At 40.2% G+C, this 18,725-nt stretch overlaps 1 protein-coding gene across 1 annotated transcript in view; it reads right to left on the reverse strand.

Annotated features, from left to right (window-relative positions):
- The window catches only part of Frmd7 (FERM domain containing 7), a 95,783-nt gene that overhangs the window by 21,307 nt on the left and 55,751 nt on the right, over positions 1–18,725 (reverse strand). The window contains exons 2-6 of the mRNA XM_071606088.1: positions 13,869–13,881; positions 10,142–10,246; positions 9,286–9,328; positions 7,010–7,043; positions 4,205–4,302 (exon numbers count right to left, since the gene is read on the reverse strand). Coding sequence (XP_071462189.1) covers positions 4,205–4,302; positions 7,010–7,043; positions 9,286–9,328; positions 10,142–10,246; positions 13,869–13,881 — 293 coding nt within the window. The remainder of the gene's footprint in view (positions 1–4,204; positions 4,303–7,009; positions 7,044–9,285; positions 9,329–10,141; positions 10,247–13,868; positions 13,882–18,725) is intronic.

Consider the following 18,725-nt stretch of genomic DNA (forward strand, 5'->3'; position numbering starts at 1 on the left):
TTGATGAACTATAATTGAGAGTCAAGAAATAAGGTCAAAAGACAAATTTAATGTCTTAAATTCTCAAATGAGGCAGGCCTGGTGGTGCACACCTATAATCCCAGCAGCTTGGGAGGCTGAGGCAGGAGGATTGCAAGTTCAAAGCCAACCTCAGCAACTTAGTGAGACCCTGTCTCAAAATAAAACTAAAATTAAAAATAAAGGCTGGGGAATGTAGCTCAGTGGTTAAGCACCCCTGGGTTCAATCTCTGGTACCCTGCACCTCCCCCCTCCCCCAAAAAAAGGTCGATAGTAAGATAACTCTTTTAACATAGGCAAAAGTTTTAAATAAGCATTTTACAAAAACAAACAAACAGCGATAAGCACACAAAAAGGTGTCAAATCTTTAGTCATTAGGAAAATGCTGATAATTATAATTGCAATAAGATATGTCTTCATAATCACATATTAATGAAGGTATAGAAAAATTGAAAACCTCATACATTTCTGGTGTTAATGTAACAATTTGGAAAACAATTTGGCTGTTTCTTAAAATATTCAACATAAGTATTTCACAACACCAAGCAATTAACACTCAGGAATCTGCCCAAGAGAAATGAAAACAGATACTCATATAAAGACTGGTGAGCCAATGTTTATAACATTATTTATTACAGCTGGAAATAATTCAAATGTCCATGACCAGGTGATTAGATGGATAAAATATGGTACATACATAAAATGGAATACTATTCAGCAACAGAAAGGAACAAACTGAAACATTTATGAATTTAAAAAATATGATGAGTGGAAAAAGATGCAAAATACCACATATTTTATCATTCAATTTACATGAAATGTCCCAAAAAGGCAAATATGGAGAAACAGAAAATAAACTGTGGTTGCCTGGAGCTAAGCATGGGAACAGAGTGTGATCACAAATGGGCCTGAGAGATCTCTTTTGATGTTATAGAAATGTTCTAAAACTGGATTGTGGTAATGGTTACACAACTCTGTAAATTTACAGAGTTGAGTTGTGCATTTTTAAATAGGTGAATTTATTGTATATAAATTCTACATCAATAGAGCCATTTTAAAAAATACACCACACATCAAACTTTTGACTTATTTTTCTTCCTTCTTAAGTAACTAAGTAGCTATTAAAGTCCTTTAGTATATTCGTTTGTTTTTGCTTTTTGTTTGTGCAGTGCTGGGATTGAACCCAGGGCCTCACGCATCCTGGGCAAGTTGTCTACCACTAAGCCACATCCCCAACCCTAGACTTTGGAATTATTAAACACAAGACCCCACGCTGAAAACATAAGAACATCTAAGACTGGGCTTGTTTTTCTCTTCATGCAGAACTATGACAAGTTAGGAAGAGAACTATTACATACAAATAAGTAAATATCACCAATAACAGAAGGTGACAAATGTCATGAGCACTTTCAGCATCACCATGCTGGTCCAAACTATCATTATCTCTCCTGTAATTTCCCCTTATCTGGTCTCCCCACTCCCACCATTCCCTCCTCAGATCTCTTTTCACCACAGCAATTAACATGATCCTGTTAAAATCTAATTCAGATTATTTCACTCCTCTGCTTAAACTGCTTCAATGCTTTCCCATCTCATTTTAGAGTCAAGCTGTATGTCTTTAATATGTTTTATTTCTTTTCTTGAAACAGGGTCTTGTAAGTTGCTAAGGCTGGCCCAGAACTTTTGATGTTTCTGCCTCAGGATCCTGAGTTGCTGGAATTACAGGTGAGTGCCTAGGACTTGGTTTTCAATTTTTTTAAAACCAGGTATTGAACTCAGGGACACTCAACTACTGAGCCAAATCCCCAGCACTTTTTATATTTTATTTAGAGACAGGGTCTCTAAGGCCCTTCAGGATTACTCTCTCCATGTCTCATTCAGCTCCAACTAGTCACAATAGCTTTTGATGTTTCCCCAAGATACGTAGTATGTTACCACCTCAGGCCTTTTGCACTGAATGTTCTCTCTGCTTAGAACTTTCTTCCACCAGATTTTGCTGCATGGCTTGGTCTCTCACCTCCTTCAAGTCTTTGTTCAACTGTTCCCTTCACAGTACATTTTCCTCCACTTGCCACCTTATTTAAATATTGTACCCACTCTCAGAATCCCTTATCTCTCTTCCATGCTTTATTTTTCTCCATTGCCCTTATCACCTTCTAACGCTGTCAACATGTGAACTCCATGAGGGTGAGGATTTTTGTTTTAATTCCTTGCTGTGGCCTCAATTACCTATAATAGTATCTGGCACATGGCATGTATTTGATAAGCAAAAATGAATTTTTGTTGAATAAATGGCAAAGAAGGGTTACTAAGGGAGTCCATAAGGGGGAAGCTTCATTTGAAATGTATAAATTGTGTTTGAGAGGAAATGTCCTGTTAGAGAAGATGAGTTCCAAGACAGACTTAAGCAGGTAAGAACGTCAGGATGCGGGGTTCTTGAATGCCTAGAATACAGCAGGTGTTCAACGAATATTGGATGAGTGAATAAATGAACAGATAAATGAGCAATCTGGTTGTGACCGGCATACTATCTCAGTGTCCAGTGAGCCTGACCAGTATCAATTATGAAAAACTAACTCACTGGAAGTTTAGTTCCCTCCTCCACAGCTCCCCTATGGAAAGAGCTTCTATTGATAAACAAAATAACTCCTGGGAAAGCTGAAGGGCTCTATGCTATGCCTGAAATTGGCCACTAGGGAATGCTCAAACACATAAGGCAGAATTGTTAAGAATGAAATTGGGCTCCCCGAAAAAAGGCCACCCAGAAACCCCAACCCCCTGGTTGCTACTTTAAGAGGCAGCCAATGGAGAAAGATGTTTTCCAACAATGTTTCCTCCATCTGCTCTACCCAGGCCCCACATCCCAGTGCCAAACAAAATATTGGACACATGGTTAATGACCTTGGCATTCAGGATCTTCAAAATGATGCTTCACTTTCCACTACTTCTCCTAAATAGACACCATGCTTGAGCTCTACTGGGACATTCTGCATCCTCCATATATGCTGCTTCTTGCCCCACCACCATTTCTTTCATGCTGTTTTCTCTGCCTATCATCTATCCAATTCCCCAGTTTCTCTTTAAGGTCCAGCACAAAAGCCACCTCCTCCCTCAGCCTTCCCTGATTACTATTGCTCTTACTGCCCTCTGCCTTGCTGAGATACTTCAGTTCTTTTTATTTGTCCCAGCCAGGAGTCCCTTGATAAACATGGATTCAGACACCATCCGCATGCAAGCACTTCGTTCTGGAGTTCCTAGTGAAATCAACCATTTATGGACTGGCAGAAAGGTAAGGGGGCAGAGGTCAAAAATGAACTTATGAAACAAGAAACTGAAGTTATGGTCCTGCAGGATTACTAAGGAACAGTATATTCTTGGGAGGCCTCTAAAATAGAGAGAAAGTCCAGCTGGCCTTAGAAGAAGAGATGTTATCTTCAGCTGCCTAGACCCTACCCTTAGGGCTACAGGAGCAGCCTGGCCTGTCCAGTGTCAACCCTCCCAGGCAGGCCCCCACTGTTCTGCCTCCTCCGCCTACCTTTGTTATTCAGTCTAGTCCAACTATGGCTGCTAGGATATGGGGAACACTAATAGATGCCTGGGGCCTTTTTCCCTTTTAGCCTCTCTCCACCTGCTGTACTCTGTGCTTTGTTCTCTGAAACCATGATAAAGAGCAACACAGAAATCATATTGAACGTGACAGTGTGCTACAGAGAGCACATACCAGAGATGTATCCTGGGGGCAAACAGAGGCAGTCAGTGCCTGCCTGGCAAAGTCCATGCCCAGATTTGTCCAAACCAGTTCCTGGACAGCAAGCCCAGGGGCAGTGGGAGGGGAAGGTTGGACTGAGGTAAAAGAAAATCAGCATTTACTTTTAATCTACAGAACCACCCTGTGAGAGGGTATTCTTATTTCTATTTTAAAGGCAAGGACACTCAGGCTCAGAGAAGGAAAGGGACTTGCCCTCCACAGTTAGGAAGTAGTAGAGACAGAACAGAGTTTGATACAAATCTCAATGGCTGCAATGAAGCAGCCTCTTTCTGCTGCACCATGCTGTTTCTCTAGATCTTATCCAGGCTGTCTGTCCTTTTAAGCCCTAACACAGTGATATTCACACTGGGATGTTCAGCTCTTTTGCTTGGGTCTCCATCTGGCTGATAGGCCCCAAAGCAGACATTAGTTACTTACATTGTAAGATGTGAGATACCATCAACGCTGTACAGTTGTCACTGCAGGGAAGCCTTCCTAGAGCCAAATCCTTCTTTATTTGAAGAGTAAAAAGATACCTGCAAAGAAGTTGGGAAAAATCTCTTAGAGAGAGAAACAGGAATAAGAAAGAGCATTTCACTTCTGCCAGACCCAAGATAATTCAAGAGACGAATGGCACCCCCAGTGGTGAGTAATTCGTAAGATTTGCTTCAGCCCCAAACCAGCCCCAGACCACAAAGTGCTGATCCAGCATTTTGGCAGTTTTTGCAGCCATTAGGAATCACCCTGGCCAAATCCTCCCGCCAACTTGAGGGAAGTGGCCAATCATTCTCTGGTAGTTTCTGCCACGTAGCAAAGCCACATTCCAAACAAGAGAGAAAAGAAGAGCCAGCAAGAATGAAGGCACTTTTGAGGCCAGTACTGAACTGTTGAGAAAGTGCAGTCAAAGGCTAGAGTGTAGCTCAGTGGTTGAGTACTTTCCTAGCATGCATGAGGCCCTGGGTTCCATTCACAGCACCACAAACAAAATAGTGTTACCAAGTACTCTCTGCAATAACAAGAAGGTTGGTGGACCAGGAATGATCAGCCTGGTTTACACTTATACAGAGAGGGGTGACATGATTTAACAAGGTCATATCACCCAAAGATTATGATTTCAGAAATCAAGGACTTGGGGCCAGTCTTCTGCCCACGTTATTCCCTTTGCCTGAATTGCTATCTCTATCATTGGAGCCCAGCCCAACACTTTACACAGAAGAGGTATCATAAGGAACATTTGCTGGATGGAATTAAGCCTTTTTTCCCCACCAGCATCTCACCAGGGACCTTTAAAATGAAGGTTGGTATTTGGGGCTCTACCAAACAGATAGCATTTGTCCCACACATTTAAGGTCTTATCAAAGGAGAATCAACTTTTGGGAAAAATGTGTATAATAAAGACTCCACCACTGCTTTCTTCCATGGTCCAAGATAAAATATTGATTTTATTTTATACATTAAAACATTTATTGAATATCTACAGTGGGTGCTTCCCTATATAAAATACAATAATTTTTGGCACTGGGAATTGAACCCAGAGCCTTGTATATGCTGGACAAGCACTCTGCAAGTCAGCTACATCCTCAGCCTTTTTATTTTACTTTGAAATAGGGTCTTGCTAAGTGCCCAGTGTAGCCCTTAGCTTATGATCCTCTTGCCTCATCATCTTGGAGTAGCTGGCTTATGGCTGTGCACCACCACTCCTGACTAAAATGTGATTTTCTGAATGAAGTTCAGTTGACCTTTTTGGTAACTAATTAAGCCTTGAAGGCCATGTGGTGGATCAAAATTAATTGCAGGTGATAGACGAAAATACAGATTGAAAAATTTAGCAGATGATTATTCAGTTTACAAAAGCATTAATCATTATAATCCTTAGAATTGTGAGCTCCCTAATGCATTAGAAATGACTCAATTAGAAAAATTATATTTGCACACCACTCACAGAAATCCACATATTAGCCTCAAACAAGTATCCTTATGAATTCAGCCAGTTAAGCATTCTTAAATGGACCAATGGGGAAAAGCGAAAGGGAACTTAACCTTTGCCATTGCCTGTTTTCAAATAGAGATGGAAATGAGAAAAAAATCAGTTCAGTTGCTAAAAGGAAAGTGAATTTCTTTGTGTTCCTAACAAGAAAGAAACTTCTTGTCATTTGACACGTTCCTTGCTGTTAAGAAGGCAGCTGCCTGCTACAAATACCAAATCTTTCCTCTGAACAGCTGATGAATCATTCATCATCACATTGATTTTCTCGGGTTGTTTTTTTTTTTTTTTTTTTTTTGAGGGATGGGGAGAGAATGTGTTTATCTCCATCAAAATTGGTCATAATTTAAAACTTAACTGAAATGGGTTTATGAATGCAAACTAACATAAATACCAAGATAATAGGTTATCTGGGAAACTGGCCTACAACTCACAAATGTGGAGAGAATTTGGAGAGAAAAATAGGAAGAGAGAGGCTTATGAAAAGTGACTTGTGCAGGACCTCTCAGAAAAGTTTCCTTGTATGAAAGGGGTGAGGTTGAACTATCTATGAACCATGTAGGAGGGGAGACGTCAGGAAGAATAACTGCCAACATCCTGTGATGTTGGCCAAATCATTTTAACTCCCAGGACATGTTTCCTCATCTGTAAACCAAGAGGGTTGGACTGGGTTATCTCTTAGATCTGTTCTATGTTTAAGAGTCTAAGTCTAGAAAGCAGAGTAAGGGTTGGGGGAGTATTGTATTGACAATGAATTTTTGCAGAAGTAGGTTTACATTGTCATTCCAAAGGGCATCTTTCATAAGTATACATCATCATTACAGAATGTCTCGGATTCTACTTATGAGATATATATATATATATATATATATATATATATATATATATATATATATATATGCACACACACACACACACACACACACGTGCCTATTTTCAATGTTCACAGAAATCAGCTGGTATCATGCTATGAGGGAGAGCATGGTTATTGCTGTAGCAGTTAATCACATAACCCCTAAGGGTCAGCCAGGTTTGCTACCACTTCTAGAATATCACCCCTCATTCTCCCTGAAGCTCCAAACTTTTGAAGATTTACATCTTGGAGACCAGCCAGGCTCTTTCTCTCTCCTGCTCCTTTCCATCTCCCAGAGAGTGACATAGGGCCAAGTCTTGCTAAGGGGAGCCAGAAGCCCCTTCCCAATCAATGGAGAATGATGATCCTCAAGTAACATCATGCAGCAGACACAAAGGTACTATACCTTGTAAGTTCTTCCCGAAGATGTCCAGGGTCCACTGGGAAAAATTTCACCATAAATTTGAAAACAACCTCCTTAGGATCTTAAAACACAATATCTCCATAAGTTGTAATTAAATGTCCATCATAACAGTTACAGGTCTTTACACACAGAAACATACACAGACACCCACCCACACCTACTTCTTTACTTTCCTCCCCTTTCTATTTGTCCTTTCCATTAGACTTTTATTTTAAACTTCAATTTTTCATTTGTATAGTGTCTTTATGTGGACAGGAATTGGAAAAGTTTTCCCACCACTCTCCTACCCACTCTCCCTTATAGTTTCTTTTTTTAAAGATGTGCCGCCTTTGGGGCCTACTATTTGTCCTCGGAAATGTCCTATTCAAAAAAATCTACCACTTGCTGCTTGAGATTCTGCATTCCTGCTTGAGAAAAGGGCCCAAGTTAAGCTGGAACACATGATTATCACTTGGCTTAAGGCTCTCATAAAGGAACTAGAAGCAGTGTGGACCAATGTCTATATCTTGAAATATACACTAGAAGAACCATATCTACCTATTTTTGCACCTACTTGCATTTGAAAATAAGAAACTTGAGCCAAGGGTATGTGCAGCTCAGTTGTACAGCACTCTCCCAGCATGCACAAGGTTCTGGGTTTCATCCCCAACACCACAAATAAAAAAAGAATATCAAAAGTAGTCACATTGGACATAATTTTTCTATATTCATATATGAATACACGACCAGTGAAACTCTGTATCATGTCCAACCACAAAATAGGATCCTAATTAGAATAAGTTATGCTCCATGTATGTATAATATGTCAGAATACACTCTACTGTCATGTATACCTAACAAGAAGAAACAAGTAACTACATACACATAGCATTAGTGCCATTCAATACATGATATTCTGTAAATATTTCTTGGATGCCTACCATGTGCCAAGGACTATATTAGGCAGATTCTGGGAATATAAAGGCAGCTATTAGCTGCCAGTGTGGTAGGTGAGTTGGATATCTAGATAGACAAATCCAAATCCACAAAGTGTTGTAAGCACTGAGTACTGGGAAAGCACAAGAGGGAGAAAAAAGTTTGAAGACGGTCAAGGAAGTCTTTCTAGAGGAGCTGAGAATGGAACAAGGCAACCAGATTCAGCAAATAAAAGTGCAAGAGTCCCAGTTCAATCTGAATTTCATTTAAATAATAATTACATAGGATGTACTATACAAAAAAATCATTGTTTATCTGAAATTCCAATTCCATTGGGCATCCTATATTTTATCTATCATGCCTACACCAGAGGTTAGTTTTGTTAAAGTCAGCAGAGATAGGAATACAGATGGTTGGTGACAGGGGCAAAGCTAGAAAGGTAGTCAGAGACCAGTGCTTTGGGTCATCATGCTGAGGAGGTTGGACCTTACTTGGTGGGTAAAAGGGAGCCAGGAAGCATTTTAAGCAGGAGACCAATGTGGTCAGGGTTGTGTTTTCAATAGATCCCTTTGGGAGTAATGTAGATGATGGATTGGGGAGAATCAGTTTGGAAGCTATTAGAATAATGTGACAGATGATCATTACACAGCAGGAACAAACAGAACTGTGAGAAGCACCCACATGTAAAGAGCAGGTGGGGGAAGAGGAACCAGGAAAAGAGGTACCGAACAGTGTTTTTCAAAGTGTTGACTGACGTCCATCTGCCTCAGAAACACCTGCAGAAGTGGTTAAACATGCAGATTGCTGGTGGACAACCCAGAAATAAGGTTCAGGAATCTGTATTTTAGCAGGAACCCCAGGTGATCCTAAGGCACTCTGAAATTTGAGAACAACCACACTAGATAGTGAACTATAGGGGGAAATATTTCATGCATAGAAGGCACTCGAATATGAACTGAAGCAAATGGGGGGTGTTTGTGATGGCATAAAACTAATGACTCTTCAGGCAGAAAGTGAATGGCATTGCAGATTGACATTAAGGATGCTTGAAGATTTGCAGTGCCAGAGTATGAGATCTATTCCTAGAGCCAATCCACAGAGCGCCATAATTACCAGTGTTCTTCAGATGTACTCAAAGATCCAGTGGCATGATCTCCTTCATCTCAGGCAAAATTAAAACAATTTTCTAAATTGCCAAATATACTGAATGTATGAAGGACTGAGATAATATGTCAAAGTCCTTTTCTCCCCTTATGTTAAGGTAAGGAATAGTGTGGGATTGCTGAAATATTTTTCAAGTGTGAACTGCAAACTATATTCCTTAAATGATTTTCCATACTTACTTTTTACTTGCTTTGTTAGGGGTTTCAAAAGTTCCAACCAAACCTGTAATAACATCAATGAAAAAAAATTGTTAGAACATGGCATTGAGCACAACAGTTTTTCTTTTGGTACCAGAAAAAGGGCAACAAGAAATAAACAAATACCAGGACTATTTAGCTTTCTAAAGATAGTTGGAAACAAACAGCAGTGTCATAGAGATGATGTACCTTCACCACAATCTGCCCACTCATATTTTTCCAATGACAGTGAATGTTTTTGATCTATAAACTCTTTGTTGTTGACATTTGAATCACTGCTCCCCTGCCTCAGTTGGATGACAAAGGTGTCACACACAAGTCTCATTAGTTGCTACAAAGACTAATGAAGGCATTTGGCTCCATTTTTGAATCCTACTGACTCCCAAAGGACTGTTTAATAGACCTGAGGAGCCTTTCTGGGAAGGTTCTGGAGTAGATATGCCAGCGCAGGACACAGTAAAAGAACATTGTGAATGTTAGGACTGAAAAAGAGGAAGGAAGAATCCCCTAAAGATTTTCTGGGGAGGTCAGGAGCCTTAATTCTGGGGATCGAGGTCCAGCCTCTGGAAAGTCAAAATGGATACAGTGTGGAGAACTGATCAGAGAGTGACAAAACTGGAGCATGTGGTAGAAGAGTTTGTGTTTGAAAAACTGAGGTGACTTTTAATAAACAAGGAGGAAGGGGCAATAGTTATTACATTCTATCACTTTGTAAGGTGTGTGTAAATGGTGTTTCTTTTTTCAGTTAAGGGATTGAGCCCTACATACCTAGATGCAAACTGCCTTTGCAAGCATTTCTAGACACACACAAAACAAGCCTACAATAAAAGAAACTTACATTGTTTCCAGAATGGCTGCAGAATTCTAACCCAAAATATTCCTTTTCGGCAAGATTGAGATGGCTGCAACTCAGGTTAAACAGTGCCTTTCCAGATGACTTTTGCTAAACAAAACAAAGAGATCACAGCACAGTTTGCATTTTCTTAACCTTATGTTGTCGCTGCAGTTTGGAATAAAGGGTTGAAGCAGCAAGACTCTCGTAAAGCCCCTTTCCTTTACCCACCACATCATTTAAAGGACCTGATTCCTCCTAAAAGATGTTGGGAGCTTTACAAACACATATGTGCATCTTATGTATACATGGTTTCAGCAACATCCCTGAAAACGCCTCAGCTTAATGATAGCCCTTCTTGGAAAAAGAGAGCCTTGCACTTAACTATGGCTTGATCTGCAAATTTACCCTTTCAATGGAAATTTTAATCAATTCATCTCACAGGCAATTTGAATGATTTTCCCCCAATTGACAGTTAGTTTAATCAAGATGTAAATCTGACCCTTTACTCCCCTGCTTAAAATCCTTCAGAGGCTCTCCTCAGGATAAAGCTTATATTCCTCAGTAAGAGAGGCTGGGCTCTCGCTCACATGACCTGCCCCTCCAGCCTCATTTCTTGTCCCCTCTCCCTGACACTTTCCCCTAATAATCACAGCCTGCTCTAAGTTACCCACACATGTCAAGTTGCTTCATGCTTCTTTGCCTCTGCTCATGTCATTCCTTCTCCACAGACCTTCCTTCCCACCTTTCTGTGGTTGGCTTACTCCTACTCAGCTCAGATGTCATCTCCCCAGGGGAGCTGTCTCTGATGCTATCAGCCTTATTGGCCACAGGCAGGCCCCTGTGCTCCCATGCACCCTAGCTCACCTCAAACGTGGTGCTTCTTATGCTGAATGTCTATCTGCCCCCTAGACTGAATTCCTTCACAGCTGGGACTGAGCTTTCTATCTTTCTTTTTAAATATTTTTAGTTGTAGATGGATTCAGTAGCTTTATTTTATCTATTTATTTTTATGCGGTGCTGAGGATTGAACCCAGTGCCTCACATGTGCTAGGCAAACGCTCTGCCACTGAGCCACAACCCCAGCTCCAAGATGCCTGGACCATGCTTTCTTTTCCTTGTTACCCATCTGGTCCAACTCAAAACCTAGCACATAGTAGGAAACCTTGAATGTTTGCTAATCCAATATGAAAAGGACCAAATTAATCATATGCACTCCTTGAGTAGATTTTGCTTGATAGTTTTGCCCACCAACTCTCCATACGGGAGTCTCTGTTCACATAAGGCCACAAATATTTTCACATAAGGCCACAAATATTTCTGCATAAAGCCCACACACACTGAGAGCATGAAGCAGTGGCTTCCTTAGACTTCTTCTCTGAAAACAAGAGCTTTGAAGAGCTGTCTGTGGAAATCTCTTTGAACTTAGTATAGCTGGGGCTAATCTTCAGCCGCCACCATTGCCAAACCCAAGGATTGCTGTTTGCAAGGAAGACCGTGATGGGAAAATTGGGCCCTGGCTGATAGGCACAAAGACAAACTGCTGAAAACCTCTAGTTAAAGCCGAGTCACAAGGCGCCCGGAGCGCTGCAAAGGAAGCTGGGTGCAGGGAAATGTAGCTGGAAATCACCGACCCATAGAATCCACAGCAACCTTGAGAGGTCAGAAAGTCCATCCACCCCCACCCCAAGGCAGCAGCTCACTGAAAAGAGCCCACATCTGGGATTTAATAGCTTCCAGGAAGGCGGCCTATCTCGCCCCTTCCCCCACTGACCAAAAACACACCCCTCTCCCCCTGGACTTCCCTCCACTTGGTTACACAGCCCAGAGCTCCACCGACTCAAGATTCATTTGGGTTAACCAGGATCCTATTTTTAAATGCAAATAGGCCGCAAAGGGTGAAACCTATTGCATCCCTAGCACCTGGAGAGAGAGCTGCTGTACTGAGGAAAGGAGTTTGATTTGATGTGGGAGTTCACATGGGAGCTCCGGCCGGAAGTCAGAGTCAGCCCTGAGGGTGGGGGGTGCCAAGAGTGTGGGGGGCTAGGGATGAGGGTGCCTGGTAGGGGGAAGGGGGCGGGGGCATTTCGCCTGTGTAGCAACCTTGCCTAGGGCAAGTGCTGACACAGACCATTCCAGACAGATGAAATCGCTCCTATTTTTAAAGTCCTCCAGACAAGGAGCTGCCATGGGATTTTTATTATGAAAAAAAAAAAAAAAAAGGAATTTCTAAAGAGAGAGGGATGACAGCAATACTTTTTCCAACACCAAAGAAACATTTCAGTCACAAGGACTAAATTCCATCATAGACTCCAGTTTCTTTGCAAATAATTTAAGACACTCAAGATTTTCCTTTTTCCTCTTCATTTTTAATTCTTATTTTCCATCAGGGCACTTAATCCTCCCTATCAACGCTGCCACATTCCATGTGTTTGTATATTTAAATGTTTCTGTAGTCACAAAGAATATATAGCCATCCTTTTAAGGTTTCAAATCAAGGCTTTCTGCTCCCTTCAGTAAGATCCTATACCATGTTTATAAGAATAATCCCTTGATTCTTTCATCCCTGTATATGTTGCCAAATGACTCTAAAAGCCTTTGGCATTTATGCATTTGGAGGTCAGGCCCTCACATGGCTAGTGTCCTTCACCCCCATCTCTGTCCTGGACAGGTATTTCCCTTCAGCCCTCCATAGTGTACATTCAAATTGGCCAGACTTCTGGAATGTGTTGCATAATAGGTATGGTCTTGGTTCTGTCTGAACATGCAACTTTTAATTTTTTTTTACCATTATGATCCAATTCCTCCAATTTCATGTCATGATGATCTTTGTCATGATATTACCTTATCTATGACTTTTCTATTTTCTCTTTTGTGAACTTCTGATTATCTGTACAATTTCTTGCTCTTGTTAAGTTGGCACATTTCAACATTCTAATCAAGATCCTTACTGGATCTAAATTCTGTACCACCAGTCAACCCTTCTCAAGAAACTGGAATTCCAACCTGGAATCCTGTCTTGCCATCATCTCCCTTAGATTAGAGTACTGTAAAATTAATAAATGTACAGTAGAGTACTGTAATATACATATATATATATACATATATATACACACATACACAAAAACACATGTGAATTTTTATTTATAATGTCTAATTTACTGGGTTATAACCATTGAACACTGATTCCTGGGGGTTCCAAACTCATTCCTCATTGGTTGCAGTGGTGCACATCTGTAATCCCAGTGACTCAGGAGGCTGAGGCAGGAGGAGTGCAAGTTTGAGGCCAGCCTCAGGAATTTACTGAAGTCCTGTCTCAAAATAAAAAATAAAATTGGCTGGGGATGTAGCTCAGTGGTAAAATGCCCCTGAGTTCAATCCCCAGTACCAAACAACAACAGCAATGACAATTCATCTTTTCATGGAAACAATATTCAAAATGGCTAACTCAAAAACCAATCTATAGGGGCTGGAGTCATGGCTCAGTGGTAGAGCACTTGCCTAGCATGTGTGAGACCCTGGGTTCAATTCTCAGCACCACATGAAAAAAAAATAAATAAAATAAAGGTCCATCAACATCTAAAAAATTTTTTAAAAAAATTCTACACAACTTTCTATGCACCTAGAGCTGTCATATAACAATTTGTTAAAATAGACCTGAATTGTAATCTTGCTCTACTCAATTTCTACCTGAAAGAATTAGGGCAATCGTGTAACTCCCAGAACAACGTACCTTTTCCAGGTACCTGAATACAGAAATCCTGTGTTTAGCTGGGTGTGGGGTGCATACTTGTAATCCCAGCTACATGGGAGGGAAGGTGAGGCAGGTAGATCACAAGTTTGAGGCCAGTCTCAGCAACTTACTGAGACCCTATTTCTAAATTAAAAAAATAATAATAATAAAAATGGCTGGGGAAGTATCTCAGTAGCAGCATGCCCCTGGGTTCAACCCCCAGTACCACAAAAGAAAAAAAATGTGTTTGGATACCTGGCAATTAAGCCTAGTACCTGGAAAGAGTGGACATTCAATAAATGTTTACTGAATAAATAGATAAATGGACCCAAATATTTAACTTGATCCAAGTAAGGTAGTATGGTAATCCTCTCAGGAGGAAGAATAGTTTGTCATTAAGTGACCTTGGGAAAATTACTCAACTTTTCTAAGCCTGAGTTTACTCATCTATGGACTGGAGATAATGGTGGTATTATCTCATGGGTTCATGTGTTTGTTGTGAGGATTAAACAAGATAATTCACCTTAAGTTCTTATTGCAGCACATACCACATCATATGATGTAAGCTCGGCACGTGCATAGATGAATGCAATGAAATGGGTATGAAATGAGGTGCAGCAGTTAATGGCATGATTATTGAAGAGAGAATGGGGGACTTTAACTTTTCACTCTGTGCATGTCTGTTAATTTAATTTTTTTTTTAATAAGCAAGGACAGTAGAAACTGTCTTAACCAGCTTCTGCTTAATGATGAAGACAATGCTTTCCATTTCCACTTTAAAATATTGGTAGAGCTGGGCACAGTGGCACGTTACTGTAATCCAAATAACACAGGAGGCTGGAGCAGGAGGATCTCAAGCTTGAGGCCAGCCTTTGCAATTAGTGAGACCCTGTCTCAAAATAAAATTAAAAAGGTCTGGGGGTTTAGAGTGCCCTTGGATTTTATTGGCAGTAGCACACATGCGTGCACACACACACACATACACACACATAAAATTATAATGATAAGAATATCAACAATAACAATAAATTTTAAAAATTAAAAAATGGAAAAATATTGGCATATGCCCATGTTATGAAGAAAGCTCATGGGCAGCATACTACACTAGTATGATTGTATATTTTGACATCCACCAGTTGAGTCCCATGCTGACTAGTAATAATTTTCTTGAACATATGTTTTACAGCACTACTTGTTATTTAATTGCAATTAACTTATATGTATATCAAAAATTATTATGAGCAGTGGAAGCAAGAGTTGTTTCTATGAAAATTAAGTTGATATTTTTGTAAGACTTGGGGAAATTTGCAAAACTGTGCTGTCAAATAGTTTTGGCTATGGTAGCAGTAAAAGTTTGGAGGAGAAAATATATCAAAATCTGAAAGGATTCTGTACTCAAATTGATTCCCAAGCATCTACATTCTGTTTCCACCTTAAATAAACCAATGCTGGAAATCATTGATGGTATATGCGAATACAAATACATATGTTTTATGTTAAAATACATAATTTAGAGTATTCACTTATATATGTATATGACTTATTATGGGTTTTTTTAAAAGAGAGAGAGAGAGAAGAGAGAAAGAATTTATTTATTTTTCAGTTTTCAGTGGACACAACATCTTTTATTTTATTTTTATGTGGTGCTAAGGATCCAACCCAGTGCCCGTCGCATGCCAGGCGAGCGCGTTACTGCTTGAGCCACATCCCCAGCCCTTATTATGGGTTTTTGCTTTAGGAAATTGTATCAATTTAGAAATTTTATCAATTAAAATCTCTTTTTTCTAATGTTGTCCATGGTGACTGGACAACATTAGAAAAAAGAGATTGTAATATATATGTATCTCACTGCATAATTTAAAATATTTGAACTTTACAATAAAGATTTATTTATTTTTTATTTTTTGGTACCAGGATTGAACCCAAAGGCACTTAACCACTGAGCCACATCCCCAGCCTTTGTTATACTTTATAAATTTAGAGATAGAGTGTCACTAAGTTGCTAAGGTTGACTTTGAACTTGCTATCCTTCTGCCTCAGCCTTCTGAGCTGCTGGGAATACAGGCACAGCCACTGCACCCAGATGAATAAAGATTTCAAAAACAATAAATTGGAATAAAATATAGCACATTATTAGCCCTAGTAGAATAGGTTATTTTTACTTTTTCTTTGTGCTTATTATATTTTATAGAGAAATGCAATGGATTCTATAACAGTTAAAAGCATGTCATATGAAGTGTCTTATAGATGATTCTCTATTTCTAATGTTCTGACATTCAAAATATTTGCGCTTCCCTTACAAAATTGTTCTCAACATTACAAATGCTAATCACTCATCCTTTATGGTTCTATCTCATTTTTTTAACCCCAAATATGACTATCTTGCTCACCTCAGGCTGCCATCACAGCATACCATAGAGTGGGCAACTCAAATAATAGAAATTTAATTGCTTACAATTGTAAAGGCTGGAAATCTGGAATGAGAGTGTTAGCCTTGTATGATTCTGGTAAGGACTTTCTTCTTGGCTTGTAGATGGCTGCCTTCTCACTGTGTTCTTACATGAGGCGAGGGGCAGAAAGAACACTGAGAGATCTCTTTCTCTTCTTATAAGACCACCCATCCCATTTGATAAAGACCCTACCCTTATGATCTCACTTAATCTTAATTACTTTTTTTTTTTAATACTGGGGATTGAATCCAGAGAACCTTAACAACTGGGCAACATCCCCAGTACTTCTTATATTTTATTTTGAGACAGGGTCTTGCTAAGTTACTTTGGGCCTCACTAAGTTGCTGAAGCTGGCTTTGAACTTGTGATCCTCCTGCCTCAGTCTCCCAAGTTGCAGGGATTACAGGTATGTGCCATCACACCCTTTTAATTCTTTTGAGACAGGGTATTGCTAAATTGCTGAGGCTGGCCTTGAACTTGTGATCCTGCTGCCTCAGTCTCCTGTCTACCTGTCATTATAGGCATCCATCACTGTACTGGCAACCTTAATTACTTTCTAAAAGCCCTATTTCCAAATACAATCACATTTTGGGTGACAGCATCAACATACGAATTTGGGGAGAAGCCAAGTCAGTCCATAGCACTTTAGTTACCATACTTTACCATTTCTTGTTTTTTTCTAAACACTAAGTCCAGTCTCAAATAATGAAGACTTGTGATGCATTTTGGAAAGAATGCATCCAATTACAAAAGGTCAAAGAGGAATTCCAAGAATGTGTTGAGCACCTGAAATAAGTAGGAAGAAACAGCATATCATGGTGGCTAAGAATATGGGTTCTGGAGCTAGACACACCTGAGACTATTTTAACTCCTCCATGATCTTGGGTAGGTTTCCTTTAGCATGAATTTTTCTCATTCTTTATTCTCGTTTTTTGAGTTCTTTTGTTTTCCTGATGTGGTTTTTCATCTGCTAAAACTCAGATTTATTTTGCCATGCTTGCCTTTGTCCTTCTGAATTTACCTTTACCCTTTTGTGACCCTTTTGACCATCCCTTTAGTTCAACACACTGAGCAGCTGCTCCGTGCTGGGTTCTCTCCTAGTGTCCAGGGAGACTGTGGTGAGCAAGACACAGGCATTAGCACATAGTCTGGCAGACAAAGCAGGCACATCAATAGTTAATAACAGTAGTTTGGACCTTTGTGGAGACTGGTAGGCAGGAAGCATCATGAAATTGCATTCAACAGGCACCAAACCCAAAAAGATGGGTAATGGATTCCTAACAGAGGAGACACCTAATCGGCCATGAAGCAAGAGTTGGAGGTAACCAAATGAGGAGAGGGAAAGAAGGGTATCAGAGGCAGAAGAGTTTAGGAAACCTGTTATGAACAATGAACCTGCAAGCAGTTTGGTGTTGCTAAAGGAAAAAGTGAGATAAAGTAACTGAAAAGAAGGGCAGGAGCCATACATACTTCTTGGGGCACACAAAGCCACGTGCAATGAAGATGGGGAGTAAGGTGGGGATGGGGAGCAAGATAGGGATGGGGTAATTAAATGGTTTTAAGCAGGAAATTGACATAGTTGAGAGTTGTGTTTTAGAAGCATTGGCCTGGAAATAGTTGGGGCACAGCTTCTCAAATGAGAAAGTGCAGCTTCAGATTCAATAGCTGTGTGCAGGGCCTGAGAATGTGCATTTTTGAGAACTGATCAGGCTCTTTGGTGAGATAGATGCTGCTGGTCTGTGGAGTGTACTTTGAGAAACAAGGTTGAAAGGGATGGGTGAAAAAGGAGGGAAAACAGGTAACAGACAATCTGAGGCTACCATCGCAGTTCAGATGAGAGAAGATGGTAGTACTAGCGAAAATAGAAAAGGTAAAATGTGACACGTGTCTTCATAGTGGATGCGATAGAATTTAAGGAGAAAGAGGGAGAATCCTAGAGATTCCTGCTATTCTCTCTCTCTCTTTCTTTCTTTCTTTTTTTTTTTTTTTTTTTTGTGGTTGTTGGTACCAGGAATCGAACCCAGGGGTGCTTAACCACTGAACCACACATCCCCAGCCATTTTTAAAAATATTTTATTTAGAGACAGAGTCTCACTGAGTTGCTTAGGGTCTCATTAAGTTGCTGAGGCTGGCTTTGAACTCATGATCCTCCTGCCTCAGCTTCCTGAGCTGCTGGGATAACAGGCATGCATCACTGTGCCTGGCTCCTAGCATTTTCTTTACAGGCTTTGGAAGCTTGCTCTCCATTTTGCATTCTGCCAGGGTAAGGGTTTGCATACACCACACGCTTTGCAGGTTTTCATTTACTTCATGCACCACTTTGCTCATCCCTGCTATTCGTTCCTTCACCACTTGTCCCACTGACTACACGTACAGCCAGGGACTAACCAGGCATCTTTTCTCCCTT

Source organism: Marmota flaviventris, chromosome X, assembly GCF_047511675.1.
Source record: "Marmota flaviventris isolate mMarFla1 chromosome X, mMarFla1.hap1, whole genome shotgun sequence".
Lineage (NCBI taxonomy): Eukaryota > Metazoa > Chordata > Mammalia > Rodentia > Sciuridae > Marmota > Marmota flaviventris.